General features: G+C 53.5%; 1 protein-coding gene across 4 annotated transcripts; it reads left to right on the top strand.

Moving 5' to 3' along the window:
- The first annotated feature begins 882 nt into the window (after positions 1-882).
- On the top strand, positions 883-7,243 carry SMUG1 (single-strand-selective monofunctional uracil-DNA glycosylase 1). 4 transcript variants are annotated; one of them, XM_082850254.1, is made up of 3 exons: positions 883-911; positions 4,475-4,773; positions 5,806-7,243. In XM_082850254.1, the coding sequence occupies exons 2-3, from the start codon at positions 4,486-4,488 to the stop codon at positions 6,331-6,333; spliced, it is 816 nt and encodes a 271-aa protein (XP_082706380.1). In that variant the 5' UTR covers positions 883-911; positions 4,475-4,485; the 3' UTR covers positions 6,334-7,243. The 4 variants fall into 4 exon arrangements, with proteins under 4 accessions (XP_082706380.1, XP_082706381.1, XP_082706379.1 ...); XM_082850255.1 differs by lacking the exon at positions 883-911 and adding an exon at positions 1,456-1,647; XM_082850253.1 differs by lacking the exon at positions 883-911 and adding an exon at positions 1,684-2,507.
- The last annotated feature ends 16,273 nt before the right edge of the window (positions 7,244-23,516 follow it).

Genomic DNA, 23,516 nt, shown 5'->3' with positions numbered 1-23,516 from the left:
CCCTGGTCTCAGTCATGGCTGTGCTGGAGTATTCAGGGCAGGGGGATGGGAGAAATCTACAAGATAACAGGCCTTATGGTGTTTACAGTCTAATGAAAATATTATAGTCAAGACACAGAAACAGATCCAGAGACAGGACAAGAACAAAGCTAGGAGTGGGACAGCTTTGGATATTAGTATTGGGTTGGGGAGGTGGGAGGGAATGAACTGTTAGATGAGGCCATGATATTGGTCTAGGAAGGTGTGCTGGACAGAGTATTCGAGGGGGAGGATTGGGAAGGATGGGAGGTCATAGAGCTGGGTAGACAGCAGAGCAGAGTAGGGAGAGAACTGAAATGGTAAAGCCATGGAGACAGGGGTTTGGACAGTAATGGGGGATGCAAGAGTCTCAAAGTCATTACTAAGGAGTTGTCAGAGATGCCAGAAGTGCCTCCGTGGATGTTCTATATACAGTCCTTGGAGAGCTGCAAAGGAGAGGTCTCTTATACCTGGGGCAGAAGGAGGGCTAGAAATGGTCTGCAGCCATTGTTAATACCCTCAGGTGAGTTGAGAGACTGCGGATAGTTGAAGCTCCTTGATTGACAATCCCTTTGGGAAAAGTGTTGTGGATGAACTTTTGGAAAGGTGATGCCCTTTACGGCTAGAATCCAGGATCTCCAAGATCCTTACAGAGCTCGGCTTCTCACTTCTCAAGTCTGCAGGATTTAGCCCCGCTGTAAAGAATAAACTACAATCCCCAGCGTCACTTAGGGCTAATTTAGCACACCTTCCGGGAATTTTAGTATTTCCGGCGGAAGTGGCCGCAGCTACGCCAATCGCCTTCCCTAAACAAAGTAGACTACAATTCCCACAGCCCTCCGCGCCCAGGGGCGGGGGAAAGGAACCGGAAACCGGATGGGGCGCTGGACCAGGTAGGGAAGTGGGAGTCTGGGAACTTGGGGCTTTGAGGGCGGGCTGGGAGCTCCACGGGCTCCCCGTGGGTGGCAGGCGGGGAGTCGGGGTGTCTGTGTTTCGGGGCCCCTCGCTCCGTCAGGGGCTCGCCTGGCGCAGGGAGAGCCGAGCCCATGGAGCCGCCCGGAAGGCCTGCGGAGACGAGGCTTTCCCGTCGGGCGGAGCGCGCGGGCGGAGGTCGAGATTTCTTGTGGAGCTTAGCCGTCAGTCCCCTCGGAACTAGGAGGAGAGCTGAAATGTTGTTTCGGGGTCCATGCTCCATTATTATTATTGTTATCATTATTGGTTTAAGGATTTGCTGATTGTCCCTGTGGATTCCTGGAGTGCCCCCAAGGGACAGGGGAGTGGATAGTGTCTTGGATTCCTTCTGCACTTGCTGGGTTTAGTGTCAGAGAGCCTGGGTGGCCAGACTTATCGGTGGGTCACCCTCCATTTCCTTCGCACTTAATGTAATATGGCACTGTCATTTAGAAAGTATCTGCCTTTCTTAAGTCTGTGGCCCTGGGTGGCTTTCGATAGGACATCCAAGTTTCTCCTTTGGTGGGCTTTCATGGTGTTTTGTTCAGGACATTAAAGCTGGAATCACAGTGTATAACAATTGTTTATCTGTCTTGTCACAGTCATCTATGAACCTGGCTTACATTTTATTCATTTTGGACTTCTTCCCCACCAGGAGACTACCACAGTGCCTCTCATGTAAGAGACTCATAAATATTGAAAAGTATAAATGAGTTAACAGCTGGTGGTAGGTTGGATGGAATTTGTGATTTTTATTTCATAGAGGAGAGAGGTAAATGACTTAAGAGAACCTTAGAGATAAAACCAGGACTAGAATTTGAGTCAGTTGACACATAGCCTGCAGCTCTTGCCATCCGGTCAGGCTTTGAAATTCTGGAACACTGAAAATAAGACCTTGTCACTCTTTTGTGTACCCCCAGCCTTGCTGTCTTCAGCATGGGTCCCTAAAGATCAAAGTTAGGCTCAACTTAAGGCCTGAGAGAGGTTCCAGACTTGGAGCAGCCCACCTACTAATGTTGGCACTGTGTGGGGAGATGCAAATCAAGGGCCCCTGAGACAATTGAGTTCTCCACAGCTCCCTTCTCAGCTTTTGTTTGAGTTCAATTGGCCGTGGGTAGCCACCCAGACAGATCAGTTAAAGACTTCTGAGATCAGTCTAGGGAAGGATTTCCTAAGTTTGGCCCTGATTTTTTTTTTAATTTTTATTTTATATTGGGGTATAGTTGATTTAAGATTTTTTTTCTCTCTCTCTCCCACTTTCTCTAGTCTAGGGTCAGAGAACAGGTTGATGGATCAAGCTGTTGTGTCAACCTTGAGGTCCCATCTTGGGGAAGAGGTTACTCTTGACCTGGGCAAGGGGTTGAGAGGGAGAAGAACCATGGTCCCTGCCCTGTGGGAGGCCCAGATGTGATGGAAACATGCCAGAGCCTGGCAAGCCCTCAGAAGCAAGCAGAGGGCAAAGCAGGCAGCTGAGCCTTGAGTGGACTCAGGATGTAGAAGTGGAGAGGAGTCCATCAGGAAAGGCTCCTGGGTAGAAGGTAGTTTTATTTATTTTTTAATTTATTTTGGCCGTGTTGCACAGCTTGCAGGATCTCAGTTCCCCAATCAGGGATTGAACCTGGTCCATGGCAATGAAAGCCCGGAATCCTAACCACTAGGCCACCAGGAACTCCCAGAAGGTAGTTTTAAACAGGATTGAAAAAAGATGGTATGGATACAGCTGAGCAGGTGTTTGTTGACTGCCTAATAAAAGCTAGGACCTTGGAGCTATGGAGGAAAATTAAACGGTCTCCTCTCTGATCTGCCTCAAGTCTAGTCTGAGAGGCCAGGTGTGAATTCATGAAGAAGCAGCTAACCATGGTGACGTGCAGTGGTTCTCAGCCGTCACCAACAATCAGCATCACTTGAAGAAGCCTGTTTAAAATACAGATTCCCAGGCCTCACGCCAGCCGTACTTGGGTTGGGCGAAGCTGGGAAGGTACAGCAAATGGTGCAGCATCCTGAAGAGGGACGGCTTTACCAAAGGGATAGTTCGAGCTGCATCTGGAAGGGGAGGTATGATTTGGATGTGTGGAGGGGTAAGGGACTCACAGTCGTGCTTCACACAAGGAGTCTGTGAAAAATTGGGTTTGTAGAAATAGCATGTGCAAGGTTTGGGGAGCTGAGGTAGGAAGGGTGTTTTGAAAGTGTGAATGGAAAGGTCAGTTTGGACAACTGGGTTTGCATGGGAGTGATTAGAAGGAAGATTGGAAGGAATGGCCTCTGTGGGTTACAGAGCTCGCTGGAGTGCTCCCTCTTCCTGCATCCCCCCTTCCCTCTTTCTCATCCTCTTCCCTTCCCCCTTTACCTCCCCCGGGCCACCCTTTACACACAATATCTCATTCCATTTCTTATATCAATATTGTTAAGTGGATATTGTTTTTCTTAGTATTTGGGTGAGGAGACCTGAGGCTCTGGCCAGGGTTACCCAGCTTGTAGGAGTCTAGTGTGAGTCTGGTAATCGTCTCACTCACCACTGAGGATTCTTGAACGTGGGCAGGAAGCTGGGCTGGGGTTGCGGGTTGTAGAATTAGCAGGGTGGCCGATCGAACCGTCGAAAGCGAGATGGGTGCGGATGGTGATGCGCACAGCCTGGAGCCAGATGGTTTGGGTTCAGATCCCAGCTTCGTTATTTGCTAAGTGCGTGACCCTGGGCACGTTGCTTGATCTTGCTAAGCCTCAGTTCTCTCACCTGTAACGTGGGAACAGTAATACCCACCTCGTGGGGTGGTTGTGCACATCAGTGAGGGGTACCTGGCACAGAGCAGTTGCTCGCCACCTGGAAGCTATTGTAATCCGCTCTGTAATTAGTCTCTGGGCTGTGGCTGTGCACCTGCATGCCACCCTGTAGCACATTGGTTTCCAGGACACAGCCCCTCCTGGCTGGGCTTGTTTTAGGTGCTGCAAGTTTGCCATGTAAATATTTATTGAAAACCTAGGCGTGGCCTAGGAACCAGTGACTCAAAACCTGTGCCTGATGGAAAGGAGGTTTGGAGTGGGGGATGGTTGGTGGTTATGGGTTGTGCTCACCAGGTAGTATATAAAGAGGGAGGATACTTGAATCCAGAAGAGGAAGGGCCCTTCATTACCAGGAGCTGAGATGAGCGACAGCTTGCCTGGAGGTTGGGGGTGACTGACAGTCTCTTCTTTTTTTTTTTTTTTTTTTTGCGGTACGCGGGCCTCTCACTGCTGTGGCCTCTCCCATTGTGGAGCACAGGCTCCGGACGCGCAGGCTGAGCGGCCATGGCTCACGGGCCTAGCCGCTCCGCGGCATGTGGGATCTTCCCGGACCGGGGCACGAACCCGTGTCCCCTGCATCGGCAGGCGGACTCTCAACCACTGCGCCACCAGGGAAGCCCGACAGTCTCTTCTGAGCCCAGGAAGTGGTAGTAGGGGCCCTGGCCAGCCTGGATCCCTCCCACGCTATGACTGGGGCTGTTGGGGCCTCTGTCCATCTCTTTTCCAGGTGACAGTGTCATGGCTGTGCCCCAGGCTTTCCCGCCGGGGCCCCTCCATGAGGGGGGTGCTCTGGTGGAGCCCCAGCCCTCCCCTCGAAGCTCGGCCGAGGGCTTCTTGGAGGAGGAGCTCCGGCTTAACGCTGAGCTGAAGCAGCTGCAGTTTTCTGAGCCTGTGGGCGTCATCTACAATCCTGTGGAGTACGCGTGGGAGCCGCATCGTAGCTACGTGACCCGCTACTGCCAGGGGCCCAAGCAAGTGCTCTTCTTGGGCATGAACCCAGGACCCTTTGGCATGGCCCAGACTGGGGTAAAGAGGTCGGCTTCCTCTGTTGGGTGGAGGGGGAGGCTTCAGGGTGGATGCTTGGCTGCGCGGGCTGTGGGGAGCCTGTGCGCGGCTGTGGACGTGTGTGGGCCCCCCCGCCCCACACACTGGCTCCTGTGGTCTCAGACACTCTCCCGGCCTCGCTGCCCCTAGTTAACCAAGCACATTAATGGTAGTTCCGCTTCCCCTGTGAGCTGTCCACTAATTGCCTCTGAGAGCCCTTCCTTCCGCCAGCCCCATCCTTTCCTTACCCTGCCGGATCTCCCCTCTCCCTAGAGCGTGCTTGAGTTCAGGAGAGGGACCAGGACTTATGGGGTCCGTGGGGAGACTGGTTGACCGGGGTGGGTAGGGAAGAGATGCAGGACTTTCCGGCAACCCGGGTTCTGCTTCTCAGCTTGAGGAGAGCTTTGGAACAGAGCAGACTCCAGGGCCTGCGTGCTTCCCTTGCAGACCTCCAGATGAGTGACTGCCCCTCCGTGCGGGTGCTCGGCAGGTGGGGGAGGGGAAGAGGCTTCAGGGCAGGAGGCTCAATTGCTTTTATTGATCCCAACTGGGGGCTGAAAGGTGATCCATGATGATCGATGGAAACGACAGCTTGAGGCTTGGGGCTGAGAGGGCACCCAGAGAGCAGTGGTCAGCCCTGTCCTTGTGCCTCCTCTAGCTCTGGCCGCCTTTCTGTCCCGGGCCATCTGTCTGTCCCCCCTGCTACCCATCACGCCCTGTGTGGGACCACATATCCCCCATGCTTCCTGTACCTGGTCCCAAAGGCTCGTGGGGTAGAAGCAAACAAATAGATCCTCCTGGACCACAAGCCACACGAACAATTGGAGAAAGAGGGACAGGCTCAAACCAAGGGCCAGGAATCCTTGTCTCAGGCCCTTGGGTGAAGGTGGTTGGAGTCGGGGGTGAGTGGGGTGCAGCTAGATCCTCTTGGAGGGTGGAGAGGGGCTGGTTGGTTCAGAGCCCAGGCGTCAGGTCTCCAGTCTGAAGCCCTGGTGTGTCTCTCCTTCCCCACAGGTGCCCTTTGGGGAAGTGAGTGTAGTCCGGGACTGGTTGGGCATTGGGGGGCCTGTGCAGACCCCTCCCCAAGAGCACCCCAAGCGACCAGTGCTGGGACTGGAGTGCCCTCAGTCCGAGGTGAGTGGTGCCCGGTTCTGGGGCTTTTTCCGGAACCTCTGTGGACAGCCCGAGGTCTTCTTTCGTCACTGTTTCGTCCACAACCTGTGTCCTCTGCTCCTCCTGGCTCCCAGCGGCCGCAACCTCACCCCCGCCGAGCTGCCGGCCAAGCAGCGAGAACAGCTCCTTGGGGTCTGTGATGCGGCCCTGTGCCGGCAGGTGCAGCTGCTAGGGGTGAGGCTGGTGGTGGGCGTGGGCCGCCTGGCCGAGCAGCGGGCGCGGCGAGCTCTGGCCGGCCTGATGCCCGAGGTCCAGGTGGAGGGCCTCCTGCACCCGTCCCCTCGCAATCCGCAGGCCAACAAGGGCTGGGAGGTGGTGGCCAAGGAGAGACTGAACGAGCTGGGGCTGCTGCCGCTGTTAACGAAGTGAGCGCCCCTGCGGCCTGCACAGGATGTGTTCAAGGTCCCCTGGGTCCTTCGGGGCAAGCAGATGGCCGCGCGCCTCCTGGACTGGAGCGATGAGGTCCCCCTCGGCTCCCTGGTTGCTGGGACCTGCCGCGGCAGTTTGGACACTACTCCTGCTTGCCCTCCCGATTCCTGCCCGCCTCACCTTCCTCTGAGCGTTGCTTCTTTGGTCTGTGGTACCCAGCTCCACAGAGAGCCAGCACCTGCAAACTGCTCCACCTCAGTGTTTCCCTGGAGCCTCTCTTCGGCGGAGAGTGACCTGAACAGTGACTTCCGAGGTCATATTTGCCGTTTTAGAGAAAAGATTCTGCCAGGATCCCCACCCGTCCTAGAATGGCTTCCTTCAGCTCACCCCTTGCCTCACAGGGACCAGGACAAAGCGTGGGTCATGGCTGCTGAGAGTGAACTTCTGATGGGAGACTGAGGCTGCGTCAGAGAGAGACAGTTCGTGTGGCAGCGTGGGAACGGCCAGAAGACCTGGATTTCCATCCCAGCTTTGAGACTTGTGAACTTTATGACTTTGGACAAGTTGCTTGACCTCTCCAAGCCTCGGGATCCTCATCTGTAAAATGGGGTCCCTGCCTCATGGGGCTGGTGTGGGGATTAACTGAGATGACCCTTAAAAGTGCCTTGCGTAATGCCTGGCACGTGGGTGCTCCTTACACCTTTTCTAGCTTTCTTGCCCCCAGGTTGGGGAGGCACTGCACTGCACTACACAGGAAGCCCCTCTGACCCAAAGACCCGGGTGGGGGTAGGGGCTGGGCCTCCACCTGTAGCCTGAGTGACGGGCAGATTCTTGCCCCACCAGAGATGGACTAATGAGTTTATGACAAACCCAGCCTGTGATTTTTCTGTCTAAGCATTAAAAGCTCCTAAACCCTTTTGTGTTGGCTCTTTTTCCCTCCTGCATGTCAGGTGTAGAAGGTGGTGGTTGATGTTTTCCCATCTCTTACCTCTTCCTGTTTGCAAAGGGTTCTCTTGGGTACCGGGGGGTGGTATGAACAGTCTCTAATTGCCTTACCAAAGCTGTAGGGTCTCTGTTAGGGCCCTGTCCAGTGGTTTGTCTGCTACTTGGGGCACTGTGATGGGTGGATGGGAGCCTGGTATCTCCAGCTGACTCATTTCTTACGTCTGCTGAATGGCTGCCCCTTTAGTAAGGGCTGGGAGAGTGAATTCAGTTGGGGGCAGAGACCAGCTTAATAAGGAACACATGGTTGGACTCTAGCTCCTAGGACAGGTCATCTCCAGCTCTCAAATAAGATTATTTATTTATTTATTTTTGCGGTATGTGGGCCTCTCACTGTTGTGTCCTCTCCCGTTGCGGAGCACAGGCTCCGGACGCGCGGGCTCAGCGGCCATGGCTCACGGGCCCAGCCGCTCTGCGGCATGCGGGATCTTCCCGGACCGGGGCACGAACCCGTGTCCCCTGCATCGGCAGGCGGACTCTCAACCACTGCGCCACCAGGGAAGCCCAATAAATAAGATTTTTAATATGTGTCCCCCCCATTGTATAATAAATAATTTGAGTGGCCTCCATTCTTGGTATTTGGGAGGGAGCCTCTAGATCCTCAGAATTTCCCAAGTGCTGGGAGTTTGTCATCCATGGTGGGACCCTCAGACCACACTTGAGGTTATGCTGAAATTTGACTCAGGAGGGCTGACCATGCCCGAAAGACGAACAGTGTGATTAGAGGGCTGGGGCTTCAAGCCAGGTGATATCAGCCTGCCCTCCAGAGAGAGGAGGCAGGGCTGGAGGCTGAGCTCAGCCACGTGGTCAGTGATTTCAATCACTTAGGCCTGCATAATGAAACCCTAATAAAGACTCTGGACATGGAAGCTTCGGTGAGCTTCCTGGTTGGTGAACACATGGATGTGTCAGGAGGGTGATGTGTCCTGACTCTGGGAGAAAGGACGTGGAAACTGGGAGCCTGCCAGATCTTGCATTATGTGTCTCTTCATTTGGCTGGTCCTGATTTGTATCCTTTATAATAAAACTGTAATTGTGAGTGGAGTGCTTTCCTAAGGTCTGTGTCATTCTAGCAAGTTATCGAGCCTGAGGAGGGTGTGGGAACCCTTGAATTTGTAGCCAGTTAGTCAGCAGTGCAGGTGGCCTGGGGACCTCCAAACTTGAAGTTGGCTTCTACAGTGAGGGCAGTCTTGTTGGGGGCTCTGCCCTTAAACCTGAGGGGTCTGTGCTAACTCCAGGTGGTTGGCATCAGAATTACATTACAGTTTTGCACCCCCATGTTCCTTAGACTCCTTTCCTCTCTTTCTAAGTAGTTATTGCCCCAGTTAGAGCACTAGAACTGGGCACTGGAATAATTGCACAGAGATAAGAGCCATTGTTCTCTTATGTATTTAGCCAAGGTAGTCAGGGAGAGCTTTCTGGAGGAGGTGGTATTTCAGATGGCTTTAGAGACTGGGAAAGTTTTGGAGAGCTTAGTGAAGAGCATTGTTCAAGGGCTGGCGAGTAGATTAATGTTGACTTGGCCCAGTTGGGAGAACAAGGTGGAGAGCTAAGTTGGGGCCAGCTTGTGAAAGGTCTTGAATGCTAGACTAATCTTTGAGAATTTGCAGTCCAGTGAAGGAAGTGAGATGCACAGAACATGCACTTAAAACACCCAACAGATGGGGGATGGAGGGGCAAGCCATACAGGAGGCAGTGTAGGTGCAGTGGGGTCAGGAATGGGAAGGGAGGGGATTAGTGTGTAGGGAAGATGTCTCGGGGATAGAGTTGGTTGGGGTGAAAGCCTGGCATTGGGGTGAGAATCACGAGGTCGTGGAGGTAGGGTTGGGCAGTGCGCAGAGGCTCTTGAATAGTAGTGACCAAGATGATGACTTGAAGGCTTAGGTGTGTCAGAGTCACTGCTGGATCTGGCTTCTAGAGGGTTGTTGCCCTCAACTCTTGGGGTGCATCTTTTCAGGGAGAGGCTGAATAGGGTCCTGGGCCTGCTTTTTCCCAAGGGCACCATGTTAGTCTGCTAGGGCTTCCATAACAAAATGCCACAGACTGGGGGGCTTGAACAATTTATTTTCTCACAGTGCTGGAGGCTAGAAGTCCAAGATGTAGATGTCAGCAGGTTTGATTTCCCCTGAGGCCAACCAGGAGAGATCCTGGGTGTGCGGGTGGCTGCCTTCTCGCTGTGTCCTTCATGGCCTTTTCTCTGTGTGCACCTGCCTGGTATCTCTCTTCTTAGAAGGACACCAGTCGTATTGGATTAAGGTGCCACCCACCCTTATGACCTCGTTTAACTTGGCTTCAGTAGGAGTTTGGGGGAGTCACAATTCAGTCCATAACAGGCACCTAAAATCATGTCACCGCTTTTTCTTCCCTGACCAATGTCAACCTCTAACGAATGGGTACTCCATGCCTTTCCTCCAGTCTGGGCATGGAGGCTGGTGTGGTGGCTTAGCTGGCTAATAGGCCTTAAAATACCAGACTGGCCCCTACCCCCCAGTCCATTTTAGAACAGTTTCTTCAGTACAAGTGAGAGTGTCCTTAGGGAGGGGAAGCTCATTGTTTTCTCGTGGGCCAGAGGGCATGGTGATGTCAGCTGCTACCAAACAATATTGTAAGGGAATTCCCCGGCAGACCAGTGGTTAAGACTCAGGTGCTTTCACTGCCCGGGCCGGGGTTCAATCCCTTGTCAGGGAACTAAGATCCTGCAAGCCGCGCGGCGTGGCAACACCCCCCACCCCCGCCACACACACACACAATGTTGTGGAAAGTATTTTAAAGCCAAATTGAAGTGATTTGGGGTCATCAAGAGTTTTGCAGTCTGATATGTTGGCCACTAGCCATGTGTGGCTGTTTAATTAAAATTAAGCAAAATAAAAAATTCAACTCTAGTCACTTGCCATATTTCAAGTGCTCAGTAACCACACGTGGCTAGTGGCTACTGACTGGACGATGCAGATGCAGAACATTCCATCCTCTTGGAAGGTTCTGTTGGATAGAACTGTGAATCAGTTCACCTGTAGAGGTTTTAAAAAAGGCAAGCATCCCGGCTCCACTTAAGAGATGTTAATTAGGGAGGTCTGAAGTATAGCCTCGCATCTGTTTTTCTCTTTGTGCTGTGGATATGCAGCCAAGGTGAAGACAGGATTGCCCTGGATGCCCTGAAGGCAAGGAGAGGGCCTCATATTCCTTTCCTCGTATGTAACCCCACACCTGACACAAAGTAGGTGTCCAGGACAAATGCACATCTGGGTGCTCGCATCTGGGTTTGGAGATCTACCCCAGGGTGCCCATCCAGTAACATGAGTATCTCCAGAGTTTGTTGTGTTTGCCCAGTGATGGTGACGCGAATTCCGGTTCAGAGAAGTGATGGGGTCTTCAAGGTCCCACTCCAACATGTATGTATGCGCACACACACGCACACAATTACACACACTCAACTTGATAGAAACCAAGCTGTGCTTGGGGTGGGAGTGCTTCTGAGACCTGCAGGATGGAGTGTGCTGGGGAGGAAAGGGGCTCTTCCTGTTTTTTTTTTTTTTCGTACTGAAACAGGATGGCCTAAAGCAAGATTGAGTCTTTTTTTAAAAATTAATTTATTTATTTATTTATTTTTGGCTGTGTTGGGTCTTCGTTGCTGCACGCGGGCTTTCTCTAGTTGCGGCGAGCGGGGGCTACTCTTCGTTGTGGTGCACGGGCTTCTCATTGCGGTGGCTTCTCTTGTCGCTCTAGGCTCTAGGCTCTAGGCGTGTGGGCTTCAGTAGTTGTGGCTCGTGGGCTCTAGAGCGCAGGCTCAGTAGTTGTGGCGCACAGGATCCCTTGGCATGTGGGATCTTCCCAGACCAGGGATTGAACCCATGTCCCCTGCACTGGCAGGCGGATTCTCAACCACTGAGCCACCCGGGAAGCCCCAAGATTGAGTCTTGAGTTTGGCCACTGTGTGGTCCTTGACTTTCCTTTCCCAGTTTGACAAACATTTATTGATGTCTGCTATGTGCCATTCCCCACGCTAGACACTGTAGGGAGTGACAGAGGTGAATTAGATGATTCTTTGCCCTCATGTTGCTCACTGTCTGGTGCTGGGAGATACAAGCATATAATTATAGTATAAATCAAACAGAAAACGCTGTGAGCAAGTTCTAAACACAGTGCTCTGGGCACACTGACTGAGGAAGGGATTAGCCCTCAGTGTGGATAGGAGGCTGTGTGCCACTGAGAGAGGGCAGTGATTGGAAAGTTCTTCTCTCATCACTTGCTCAATCTTGCCACCTCCATGGCATGGGTGTTCGGAAAAGGAGAACAGCCAATGGTGTCCGATTGCCCCAAGAATTTCTCAGCCCCAACTGCAAGGTTGCGGGGAGGGGCTCAGGGGCCAGGATTGGCCGGAACCAGGTGTTGGGCGTGGCTCTATGGGAGATGGGAAATGGGGCTTCCTTTTTGATCTCTTGTTCTGTGAACCTCTGGGATGGAAAACAGCAATAGGTGTGTCAGGGGGTGTCCAGGTGCTGAAGCAAAACAGGCCAGAAACTCAGCCTGGGCATTGCCGGGCAGAGAAGATGAGTGGAATGGAGGGAGGGAATAGAGATTGTGGCCCGGCCCAGACTAGGTCTCAATTCTCCAAATATTCCTGTTTGGGAGGATGTAGGCCAGCTGTTTTCTATTTTTTCCTAATGCCCCAAAGAAGGAAACAATTTCAGTTGGAGCATAAGACGTTGAGGTTAGACACATGGATAAACGTCCCAGCTATGACCATCAGGTGATACAGAAATAAATTGCTTTGGGGGAGGCTGAATTGCTTTCTTCTTCAGAGGTCCTTATGCCAGCCTGGCCACAGCCCAAGCTTACCAGTCAAGGTTGAATTATGTATTGGGGGAAACTTTCTCTCCCTTTTTCTTTTCTCTCTCCTTGTTTTGGCCCTCATTCTGTCAAAAACAAAACAAACAAAACAACTGCAATAGAATTTTCCTGCACATCTTCTTGCCTGTTCTTCTGCCCCTAACTCCTCCTTAAGGATCTCAGCCTGATGTCAGTCTGTACGCCCAGCTCGCAGAGGGGGTGGCCGAGAGCCCAGAACAGTCCTCCATGGTGGCCTGCGCCAAACCGGGTTGCCATTTCCATTTTCATTAATTGAAGCATCTTGACCCTGATCATTTCAGGCCAGCAATTCGCTGTCGGCTGGTTGGGAGTGTGTGGAGGACATGCCTCAGCAGGTCATTTTGTCCTTCCATCTACCTTGATGGTGCTGACTCCTGGTCCAGGCTGAAGAAATGGGTCTCTTATTGCAGTTGATAGGGGAGAAGCCCAGTCTCACCCCTTGGGATCTCAAACTTTGTCTTCTGAGGAAGGCCTTCCCCGTGTCTGTCCTCAAGCCTACCTGTTGTGATGTTGGCTCAGTTTTGTTTCTTTGTTCGGTTTTAGGAAACTTGATGACTGATGCAGTGGCCTCTCAGAACCTCATCCGATGATGCCTTCTGCTGTGCACTGGGAGAGGAACAAGTCTTTGAAGAAAGGGTTTGCCTTCCAGCCGTGGAAAGGCACCGCAGTGGAGCGATTGGGGTGTGATGATGGCTCTGAGTGTGAGAGTGAATGTGTGTTTTACTCCTTACCTAGCTTTAGGAAGGGCTATGAAAGTCACTGAGTTAGCAAGATCTTGCCCCCCTGTGTGGTCGTGTCACTTCGTAAGAACCATTCCAAGGGGTACGGTGATGTGTTCCCTACAGAGCGTGGGTCTCCAGTGTATTACATGCATTTGTGTACTTTTGTGATCCCTGGGGACCTTCCTTGTCTCTGCATTTTGAAAAATCTCCCAGATGGACACTCGTGTAATTCAGTGTGACCCATTTTTGCTGCCGTTGGGTCTCTGTGCGTCTGGAGTCTTTTTATGTAGCCCCTGCCTTTTCACGAATCTTCCGGGGACTTGTGTCTTTCTGAGTGTCCTCTGGCTCCGTTTGGGAGGGGGGAACAGAAGAAGGACCCCAAACGCAGAGGGGAGCCGTCGGGCTGGGGGAGGAGGTAGGGAGGGGGTGCGCTGCAATCTGTGACTCGGAATACAGATTTGTGGTGGAGGCAGCAGCCCCTGCGCGCGGCGTGTGCGGGGCGGGGGCGGGGGCCGCTCTGGCCCCCAGCTCCTCCGCAATCCAATTAAATAACATTTAAATGCATAACCAGCCCGCGCGGCGATGAGTCTGGAGATTGGAGCGGGTGCGGCGGCGGGCCGCGCGGGCAGCGTTTTGTGGAGCTCAGCGATTCTGGCGGCAATTTCCCCGCTCGGCGCGGCTTTTACGAGCCGGCTCCCGGCGCCCGCGCCCGCTCCGCTGCGCCCGCCCCGCGCCCGCCGCTTCCCGCCACTGCCGCCTCCGCTCTTTCTTCTCTCTCGCCTTCTTTGCAGCCTTCTGGTCTGTCCGTGCATCTCTCCATCTCTTTGGGTAGCCTCTGCCGCCGTCCCTCCCCGCCTATAGCGGTCTTGCTCCTGCGTCTCTCTGTCTCTTTCTTCTGGTCTGTCTCTGTCCGTCTGTCTGTCTCTGGGGGTCGGACTCTCTGTCGCACCCCCTGTCTCCAGCTCCTGACGTCTGTCAGCTCTTGCTTCTCTCCCCATTTCTGCTTCTGAGTGTGACCCCCATTTTCTGGCCGATGCCCTCTCGGCATCCTTCTGGATCACCATCTCATCACAACTTCTGATTCTCTTTGCTTGTTTCCTTGTCTCTCTGGCCTCTGCAGCCTCCCACCCCCAAAGCCTTCCCCTCAAGTCTACTTGCCTTCCCCCACGACTTGGAGGCCCGTGGCCAGGCTGTTCTGGCCTCATCACACCAGCCTTCACGCCTCAGCCTGCCTCCGATGTGTGCTAATGGGGCCCTGATGATTGGGAGTAGCAAGGCAGGGCCGAGGAGGGAAAGTAAGCAGAGGTTAAGAAGACGAGGAGCGGGGGACTTCCCTGGTGGCGCAGTGGTTGAGAGTCCGCCTGCCGATGCAGGGAACATGGGTTCGTGCCCCGGTCCGGGAAGATCCCACATGCCGTGGAGCGGCTGGGCCTGCGCGTCCGGAGCCTGTGCTCCTCAACGTGAAAGGCCACAACAGTGAGAGGCCCGCGTACCGCAAAAAAAAAAAAAAAAAAGAAGGGGGGAGCGGTGATGGACTTGATGGGCTCAGGCCCAGCAGGGCGGTGGTGGAGATAAGTGTGTCTGCGTGAATGATTGGATGAGACCGTTCTTCCCCACGTCCTCTGGGAGCAGAGCAGAGAGGGTTGTCCCATTCAGCGTCAGGGGAGTGAGATGTTCCTTTTCAGGAGGTCCACGAGTCCTGGAGGGATGTGGTGCCATTGGAGCTTGAGGCCCTCCTGAGGGTGGGATGGAGAGTGGGGTGCTTCCTGAGGAACCAGGGTGGAGCAAGTTCCCCATAAGGAGGAAGACAGAGAAAGCAAGATGAACCATTTTGTTTCTTGTGTGGGCCCAGACTCCATGATCGTCTCCTCTTCCTCCTCATGCCCTTTCTTATCCCTGCTCAGGCCTCCAACATACGGAGCCCGCCGTTTACCAGGCGCTATGGCCCATGCAGATTTCTGGGGGAAGAGCATTCCTGACAAAGAGAACAGCAAGGGCAAAGGCCCTGGTGCGAGCATGTCTACTGTTGGAGAACAGCTGGAGCAGAGAGAATAAGGGAGAGAGTGAATGGTGGGACTGAGAGGTAATGGGAAGCAGATCACGTGGGGACTAATAACCACCGTGAGGCTTTGGCTTCAGCTCTGAGTAAGATGCAGAGTCACTGGAAGGTTTGGAGCAGGGCAGAAGGTTTGACATGATCTGCCTTGTATTTGTGTAGAAAATTCTCACTGTTCTATTGAGACTCGATTGAGAAAACAAGGGCGGGGGGGAGGGGGACCAGGCAGGAGCCTATTGCAGTACCAGGTAAGAGATGATGGTGGCCTGGACCAGGGAGGTGGCAGTGAAGGTGGTGACGAGTGGTCAAATTCTGGATGTACTTTTCAGAGAGCCCAGGGATTTGCTGATGGGCTGGATGGAGGGTGTGAGAGAAAGAGGGGAGTCAGCATGAGACCAAGGGATTTAGCCTGAGTGACCAGAACCATGGAGATTTGGGGAATACTGCAGGAGGAGCTGGTTTGGGGGGAGTCAGTTTGGACATGTCAGGTTTGAGATGCCTGTTAGGCAACCCAGTGGAGGCATCTGGTAGGCAGAGGGATGTACAGGTCTGGGTTTTGTGGTGAAGTCCAGGCTGTAGATATAAATCTGGGGTCATCAGTGTCATTGAATGAGATCCCCTAAGGAGTGAGAACAGATAGAAAATAAAGGGCACCCAATGACTGAGTCCAAGCATTTCAATATTTAGAAGTTGTGGAGTTGCAAAAACTCCCCCCAAATGCTGAGACATCACAGCAAGGAAAATCTGGGCATGGCATGTGTGGGGCTCTTGGCTTGATCATTTTTCTTCATTCCAAGCTACCCTGGTGGGTGAACTCTCGTTGACCCATATCTAGATGGTTCCGACCCACTCTCTGGGTCTCGGCTTCATTCCCCTCCAGACTGCCCCTCCAGACTCTTGGTCTTAGAGCCAAGGAAAGAGGATTGGGGTGAGAAAGGACTGAAGATCTGAGACCCTGAGAGACAGTGACTTGCCCAAGGTCCCTCTGCCAGAAGGTGGTCAGGGCTCCCAAGACATAGTTGAGTGCTTTTTATACCACCCTACCCTGCCTTTTGGGTCACTTCTCAACAAGCAACAAATGTTTACTGAGTACCTGATTAAACCTGCCATGTGCAGAATATCAATGGAAGACCCTAAGGGATCCAGTGGAAACAGATGATGCAATTCTTGCCCTCGAGAAGCTTGAACTAAGGACCCCTGAATAGTTGTTCCCTTCTTTTCCCATCTCTTCACTCTCATTCCTTATGACTTCCCAACAGGGACTCTCTTCTTCCCCACTTTATGCCCTAGGTCTTTCCTTCCCTCCAAACCTTGCCCCAACCCTTTCTTCTGGAACCCTTCCCAGATCACCTTGGATTACCCTAATCTGACAGGTAGCTCAGGCCCATCTTCGTTAACTCTCTTTCCCTCGCTTCTCATACTGAATCCATATGCAAGTTCTGTCAACCTTATCATCCAAGGAGATCCCAGATCTGACCACATCTCACAATCTCCACTTGTACAATTCTAGCCAAGACACTGGCTTGCCTGCACTGCTGAGCACAGGGGCCCCCGATGGGCCTCCCTAGAGTTCATTCTCGACACCGCAGTCCCTTTCACCTGGGGCCCCACCCTGTCTCCTGAGTCTGTGTCCTTACCATCCCTACGCCATTCCAACCAGTCCTCCTGCCGTGGACACTTCTCCTCTGAGTGTGACCTATCTTCTCCCGTCTCAGCCCCTGGGATGGAGGGTGCTGGAGGGCTGGGGTTGTCCTTCGTTCATGGACCACTGAGGACCCCTGTTGTGGGAGGCCATCTGCCTGGAGTTGGGATGGGGCACGTCCTGGAGGGGGCACTCAACAGGGAGCCTGGGAAGTAAGACTGAGTGTTTCTCTGCAGTGGCCGGCAGGGGTGGTTCAGAGAGGCTGTTGTGGACTCACGTTTCCTCATTTCCATCCTCCGTTTCTTCCTGCTCAGCATTCTCCCTCGTTCTCATCACTCTTTCCCTTCCATCTCTCTGACTGATGCTCTGTCTTTGTATTAGGGAGTGGGAGGGATCCCTCACCAGCCTCAGGGTCTTGAGAGAGTCTCCAGTGGAATGCACCCCTGTTCCTGATCTAAGCCCCCCAACTCTGGGGAGCTGGGACAACCAGATGGGGAGCACTGATCTCACCCCCTCCAGCCTGTGTACCCGGGGCTGAGTCATTCACCATTTCCTCCCCAGTGCCTAGCACCGCACTTTGCACCCAGTAGGTGCTTATTAAATATTTATTGAAAGGATAAATGAATGAACAGCTGAAGCATTCAGCTTCCCTGTTGGTCCCTGGGCCTAGCTTTTCTGGTTTTAAAGAACCAAATGAGTTCTTTCAAACTTTAATGTATACACAAACCACCTGGGGATCTTGCTAAACTGAAGGATGGGACTGACCAGTCTGGGCTGGGGCCTGAGAGTTGGCATTTCTAGCACATTTTCAGCGATGCTGTTGCTGCCGTTCTCAGATCACATTCTGAGCAGCAGAGCTGTAAGGGGAGGTGTCTCTCGGGCAGAAGGAAGCCCCTGTCTAATTGAAAGAGAGAATGATGACTATTGCGAGGGACTGAGAGAGAGTGACAGAGAGAGGAGCCAGAGGAAGAAAGGAAACCCTCCACCGCTGGTCTAACGGCCCCTAGAGCCCCTCAGCAGTGCCCGTCCCAATGGTCTCAGGAAGCCTAGGAGCACCTGTAACGTCTCCCGCAGCAGCCTCCGTCTCCCCAGGGTCCCACCCTGACTCGGGGTAATGGGGCTCTAGAGACATCAGCCACCTGTGCGTCCCTGATTGGCCTCCTTATTTCTGAGACCACTGTGAGTCCCAAAAAAGAAAGCTCGGCTGGGAGCAGGTTTGGAGTTTCCACTCAGTTCCACGAATGTTCCCCAGACTGCCCAGTACCAGGCACACGGGTGAACAAGAGCCAGGAGGCCCGTCTAGTGGGCAGGGAGACAACTTGCATGAGTGAAAGAAGGTGGGATTTGCACTTGCCCTGGAGGAGGGTGGGGAGAGCTTTGATGAGCATATGGGAGCTCCAGGAAGTGGTGGAGAGGGCATTCCAGGCAATGTGGGCCGGAAGCAGGATGGTTCAGGACACGTTCCTTGAAGCACATCGGGATCAGCAGCTGGGGAGAGGGGAGGTGATGGAGGAAGCAGAAATCGTAGGAGCTCAGCATGGGTCTGTATTAAGGAGGGCTCTAAATGTTGGTCTGAGGAATCAGCGCTGTGGCGTGAAGGCAGGTTTACTCTGCATGCGTTAGGGAGCCGTGGAAGGGAGGTCCGTGTATTGGAAGAGGTGCTTGGAGGAAGGCTTTGCCATCTCTTGGTTTACCTGGCCTTCCAGGGAGGGACTCTGCTCTGTGAGTTGCCTTGTTCGTCTCTGTTACTCACTGGAGGCTTGGTCAGGCTCTGAAGGTGACAGTGGTGCCTGGTTTGGGAGGAGCTGAGGGTGGTGGTGTTTTTTTCCCCCACTGTGGGAAAGAGCTAATTTTGTTCTGTGGGAAGTTTAATGATCTTCTGTCCTAACTCCAGGTTCTTTTACCCGGGAGTCCCTGATGAGGACAAACTATGCTTCAGGAAAGGGAGCGGGAGGGGAAAAAGGAGGCCGAGCAGGTGAAGCATGCGTGCTCCGAGCTGGTGAACGCTCGGACCCACCTACCTGCCCAGGACGGTGCTTCAGTCTTAAGCCACACCAGCAACTCACAAGGCCTCGAAGCATTTTAAGACATTGGAGTGGGTGCCCCGGGCATATCACCAGTGCCATATACTTAGGTACCTCCAGCGCGGCCCAGCCCAGGTGTCAGCCTTCCTAAGAACCAGCTTTGAAGTTTACCACGTATGTATTTCATCCACAGACACGTGTGGGTGTAGGCCCTGTTTTGCTGGCTGCTGGGGAAGGGGTAGCATCTTTGTGATTGTGGAAGGGTGCCCCCCCGCACAGATCTGGGGTTTTCCCTGACAGGGGTCCGTGTCTTTCCTCCCTGCATGCCCCTGTCCTCTGTCACTCTCACTGTGCTCACCCTTCCCGCAGGCTGGAAATTGTGCCTACACGGAGGGCAGATTTTGTTTCTGTGGGAGAGCATGGAATATTATTTTCATCTGATTTATGTTCATTCCTGATGATTCCCATGCTGATGCGCTAACGAGCAGAAGTAGCCAGGAGCAGCCGTCACCAGCACGGTGCGCAAGGTGGATGGATTAACGGGCTGGCAGGGACCTCATCCCAAAGAGGCCACTCAGGAAAGGGCTCAGGGGCAGGAAACTAAGGGCTGCCACTGACACACCCCAGCCTCGGTTTCTCAGTTCTGGGACAACGTTGTGTGGGCCCTTCCTCTCCCTGCGTCCCACGGCCTCTGACCTTTGCAGTCCTCACTGCTCTCACCTCATTCAGCCCAGAGTCCTGTCAGTTCTTCTACAGCAACTGCACCCAGTGCATCTCAGGTAAAACCTCCTTGAACCTGTAGAGTGAAAAGTCCACGTCCTTGGCGTAGATCACGTCTTTGATCTGTGGCACACAGTGGGTGCTGAGTTCATGACCAGTGAACACGTGAAGGGATTCTGGTGGAGGCGAGGAGGATTTTACCTATTCCTGGTTTCATTTATTTTCAGTGTTAGAGAGCTGAGGGCTAAGTTTTTGTTTCCTCGGTGGTAATTCTCCAACCTTAGGTTTCCTTTTTTTTTTTTTTGCGATACGCGGGCCTCTCACTGCTGTGGCCCCTCCCGTTGCGGAGCACAGGCTCCGGACGCGCAGGCTTAGCGTCCATGGCTCATGGGCCCAGCCGCTCTGCGGCATGTGGGATCCTCCCGAACTGGGGCACGAACCCGCGTCCCCTGCATCGGCAGGCGGACCCTCAACCACCGCGCCACCAGGGAAGCCCTAGGTTTCCTTTTTGGGTGACATTCTCTCACCCCGACTTGTTGATCTTGTCTTACTCTTTCATGTGTGTTGTTTTTTTAAACAGGTTTTAAAAATTTATTTTATTTTTGGCTGCATTGGGTCTTTGCTGCTGTGCGGGCTTTCTCTAGTTGTGGCGAGTGGAGGCTACTCTTCATTGCGGTGTGTGGGCTTTTCCTTGCGGTGGCTTCTCTTGTTGCGGAGCATGGGCTCTAGGCACGCAGGCTTCAGTCGTTGTGGCACATGGGCTCAGTCGTTGTGCCTCGCGGGCTTCAGTAGTTGTGGCTCGTGGGCTCTAGAGCGCAGGCTCAGTAGTTGTGGCGCATGGGCTTAGTTGCTCCGCGGCATGTGGGATCTTCCCGGACCGGGGCTTGAACCCGTGTCCCCTGCACTGGCAGGCGGATTCTTAACCACTGCGCCACCAGGGAAGCCCTTTCATGTGTGTTTTTCTGTTTTATGTGTCTTACATGCTAGATCCTCTCAGGTCTTTTGGAGAAGAATGTGGGGAAAAAAACAGCAGCTCTGAAGACATTGTCATGTTCACTTCCACTGCCATGTGATTTCCTTTTTGTCCCTCCCTGTCAGGTGGCCCCTCCCAATGAAGGGGCTGTCAGTCATCTGTAATCACACCAGTTCCTGCAGGTCACTGTGAGGGGGGAAGTGCCTGGAGAGTGAACAAAATGCCAAGTTGAAGTTTAATGAGGCAGCATGATTGGAAGAGGGGAATCAAGGGAGGGCAAGAGGAGATGAGAGAATAGAAAAGAGGGTTGAGCAAAGCCGGGAGAGATCAGAGATGAGGCAAAGGGGTAGGGGCAGAGGATCTAGGCCCCAGCTTGTCATCTGTAAAATGGGAATAATAGAGTTGTTGTCAGGAGTAAGAGAATATAGTGCTTAGCAGGTTGGGAGCATTACAGAATCCTTGATGATAATGATAGTAATACATGGGGGTGATATTGCCTACATCACAAGGGGTGCTGGGAGACTCGAGCTTGTAAAACACTTTATAAACTGCAGACTGCTAATGCTTTAGCTGCTGTTATTATTATTATTATTCCATTCGTGCATTGCTTTCGGCCACTATCTTGTATTTATGCTGATGAAGGGGGAAGCCGCCAGAAGCCGGGGAGGACCCCCAGGTTCTGTTCTGCTTTGGGGACTGTTTCCTTCCTCTCCTCCTCACCGCCTGGGGAGTAGAGCCCACCCCTCTGCTGCCGCATCTGCCCCCGGGCGAGGTGCTGAGAAGGTAGAGGCTGGCAGGAGGGTGCAGGAGGGAGGCCAGGGGGAAGCCAAGCTGAAAATGAAAGCCGAGGAGGGGGCAGCTGAGCAGTGCCTGGAATCATGTTTGCATAATGAGCTGCACCAGCCCGGCTTGCTGTTTCTCCAGATACTGCTCCTCCTCCTTTGTCTCTCGGCCTGTACTCCCATTGCTTTTCTTCTTTCTTCTCTCCTCACTTCCCTTGCCCCTCAGTACTCCCCACAGGCCTCTTCTCCCCCTCCCACTTCCCTGACTCCTGCTCTGAGGCCCCGTCCGTTTGTCCCCTTGATCTGGACAAGCCCCCCACCCCCAGGGTTCTCCTCTGTCTCCCTCCAACTCCCCCCTATCTCTCCTTGTCCTTCATCTCTGTGCCATTCCCTTTTTTCTTTCCGCCTCCAAGTCTCACATCTTTACCTGCCTGCTTTTATCTTCCCTTTCCATTGTCCGGCCCCTTTTCTCCTTACTGACCCCCTGCCCCCACCCCCAGCCTTCACCCCCTCTCCTCCTTTCTCTCCCTGTCAGCTTCACTGCTTGGGTTTAGGATCCACTGTGTAGCCATGATTCCCTTGATGAAATAACAGTAATAACAAAACAAAAATTTACCGAGCACTTACTCTGGACAGCGCACCACTAAACACTTCAATTATGTCTGATCTCATGTAATCCTCTCAATAACCCTGTGAGGTGAGTGGTATTATCAGCCCCATTTTACAGATGGAGTCAGTCAGGTACAGCGAAGTGAAATATCTTGCTGAAGTTCTCATAGTTAATAGGTGTCGAAACTCGAAGGCCAGCCTGTGTGACCCAGGAGCCTGTGCCCCTACCCACAGGAATCCACTGGGAGAAGCTGTTCTCACTTTCTCCCTGGGGTTAAGAGAGCCCTCTTTCTTTAAACATCATCTTGGCACCCCCAGATTCTTCCAAAGGTCATTTGGTCCCTTCTCCTTTCTCTGCACAAGACCAGATCTAACCCACCCTGGACAGCTTGTTCTGTGTGACGGTACAACTAACGCTACACTGTCAGGCACTGCTCCAAGCACTGTATGCCTGTCACCTCATTTAATCAGCCCCATTTTACAGATGGAAGAACTGAGGCACAAGGAAGTGAGTAACTTGCCCATTTCACACAGGTAATCAGTGGCAGAGCCAGGATTTGAGCCCAGGCAATTGGGCTTTAGAGAACCTGCCCTCCTAGGTGGTGACATTGCTCCACTCAGCTCCTGGGAAACCTGGTTTTGGTTTCCCAACCACTGTTACTCACCCAGCTGCTCTGAGAAGTCCTCGTGGCCCAGCCCTGGGCTGCAGCCTATCTCTGTGGGCACTGCCCGCCGTGGTGTAATCTCTGCCACCAGCACTGACAGCCCTCAAGATCTGGTCAGGCCGCCAGCCCTAATCGGTGCCCGAGGGGATTTATTGGCTGCCGCCCCCAGGGAGCAGGGACAAGTGTTTGCCTCTCCAGCCCCGCTGTGCCTCCTCGCAGCCCGACAGCTCCCGCGTTCCGGCCCATCGCAGCAGCTGATTTACCTCTGTGGTTGGGGGATTTAGCTGCTGTCCTGGCTCCTACTATAAATTCCCGGGCCAATCACGGAGCTCTGCATCAAAGCGGCCAACAGGGGAGCAAGCGGGACAGATGGCCGCTTTGGCCACGGGGTGCGGAGGACAGGGCCAGGCGGGAAATGCTCTGAGGCCTTCTCGTCCGCCCCTGGCCACAAGGCCAGGCCGTGCCATCCTCAGGCCCGTGGGTCCCCCTTAACTTTCAGAGGCATCTCCCAACCCCCAGCACCCCCAGGTTCTGGCTCATGTCTAATCTTGGTCCTCTTGCCGCATCTGAAGTCTATTTGCCTGTTCGCTCGGGAAGGAGAGCGCTGACTACCACTCCTGGGTTTGATTAGGCTTCAAAGACTCAGGCGTTGCTTGGTGTTCTGGGGCACCATATGACACATATTGGGCTTATGTTCTGCCCTCCAGAAGGAGGCTCAAGCCGAGGCAGGAAGTGGTAGGACTTTCAGTGGGAAGGGGTGAAAGACTAGGAGGCAGGTGACCTAGAGCGGGGGCTGAGGGGGACCTCCCCCGAGTAAGTCCGAGTCAGGTTGGGTGAGCCCCAAAGGCTAGAGGCACTTCCTAAAAGTGAAGGAGGCAGGCCTGTGGTAGCCACGGTCAGGACCCTGAAACCTTCCACACGGTGGCTGGCCGGGATCCGCGCTGGAACTGGGGCTGGCTGGGCCTGGACGGGTCAACCCTCTCTCCATGCCCCTTGTTTTTCTGGCTTCCTCTGACCCCTCTTTCTCTGGTTTCTGCAACACCTCCCGGCCACCCCTGCCTGCTCCCCTCTGCTCCTGTCCGTTTGCCTTATCTTTCCCGTGGTGCCGTCTCTCGTACCAGA

The sequence above is a fragment of the Leucopleurus acutus genome (assembly GCF_964270905.1).
Source record: "Leucopleurus acutus genome assembly, chromosome: 11".
NCBI classification, from domain to species: Eukaryota; Metazoa; Chordata; class Mammalia; order Artiodactyla; family Delphinidae; genus Leucopleurus; species Leucopleurus acutus.
This window is presented reverse-complemented; position numbering and strand designations above follow the sequence as displayed.

What these genes read in the sequence shown, in the direction of transcription:
- SMUG1 (XM_082850255.1), top strand. Translation starts at nt 1,578, where the DNA reads ATGAACCTGGCTTACATTTTATTCATTTTGGACTTCTTCCCCACCAGG. An exon ending in ACTACCACAGTGCCTCTCAT is followed by an intron (nt 1,648 to 4,474) that starts GTAAGAGACTCA and finishes TCTCTTTTCCAG; the next exon opens with GTGACAGTGTCATGGCTGTG. An exon ending in TTGGCATGGCCCAGACTGGG is followed by an intron (nt 4,774 to 5,805) that starts GTAAAGAGGTCG and finishes CCTTCCCCACAG; the next exon opens with GTGCCCTTTGGGGAAGTGAG.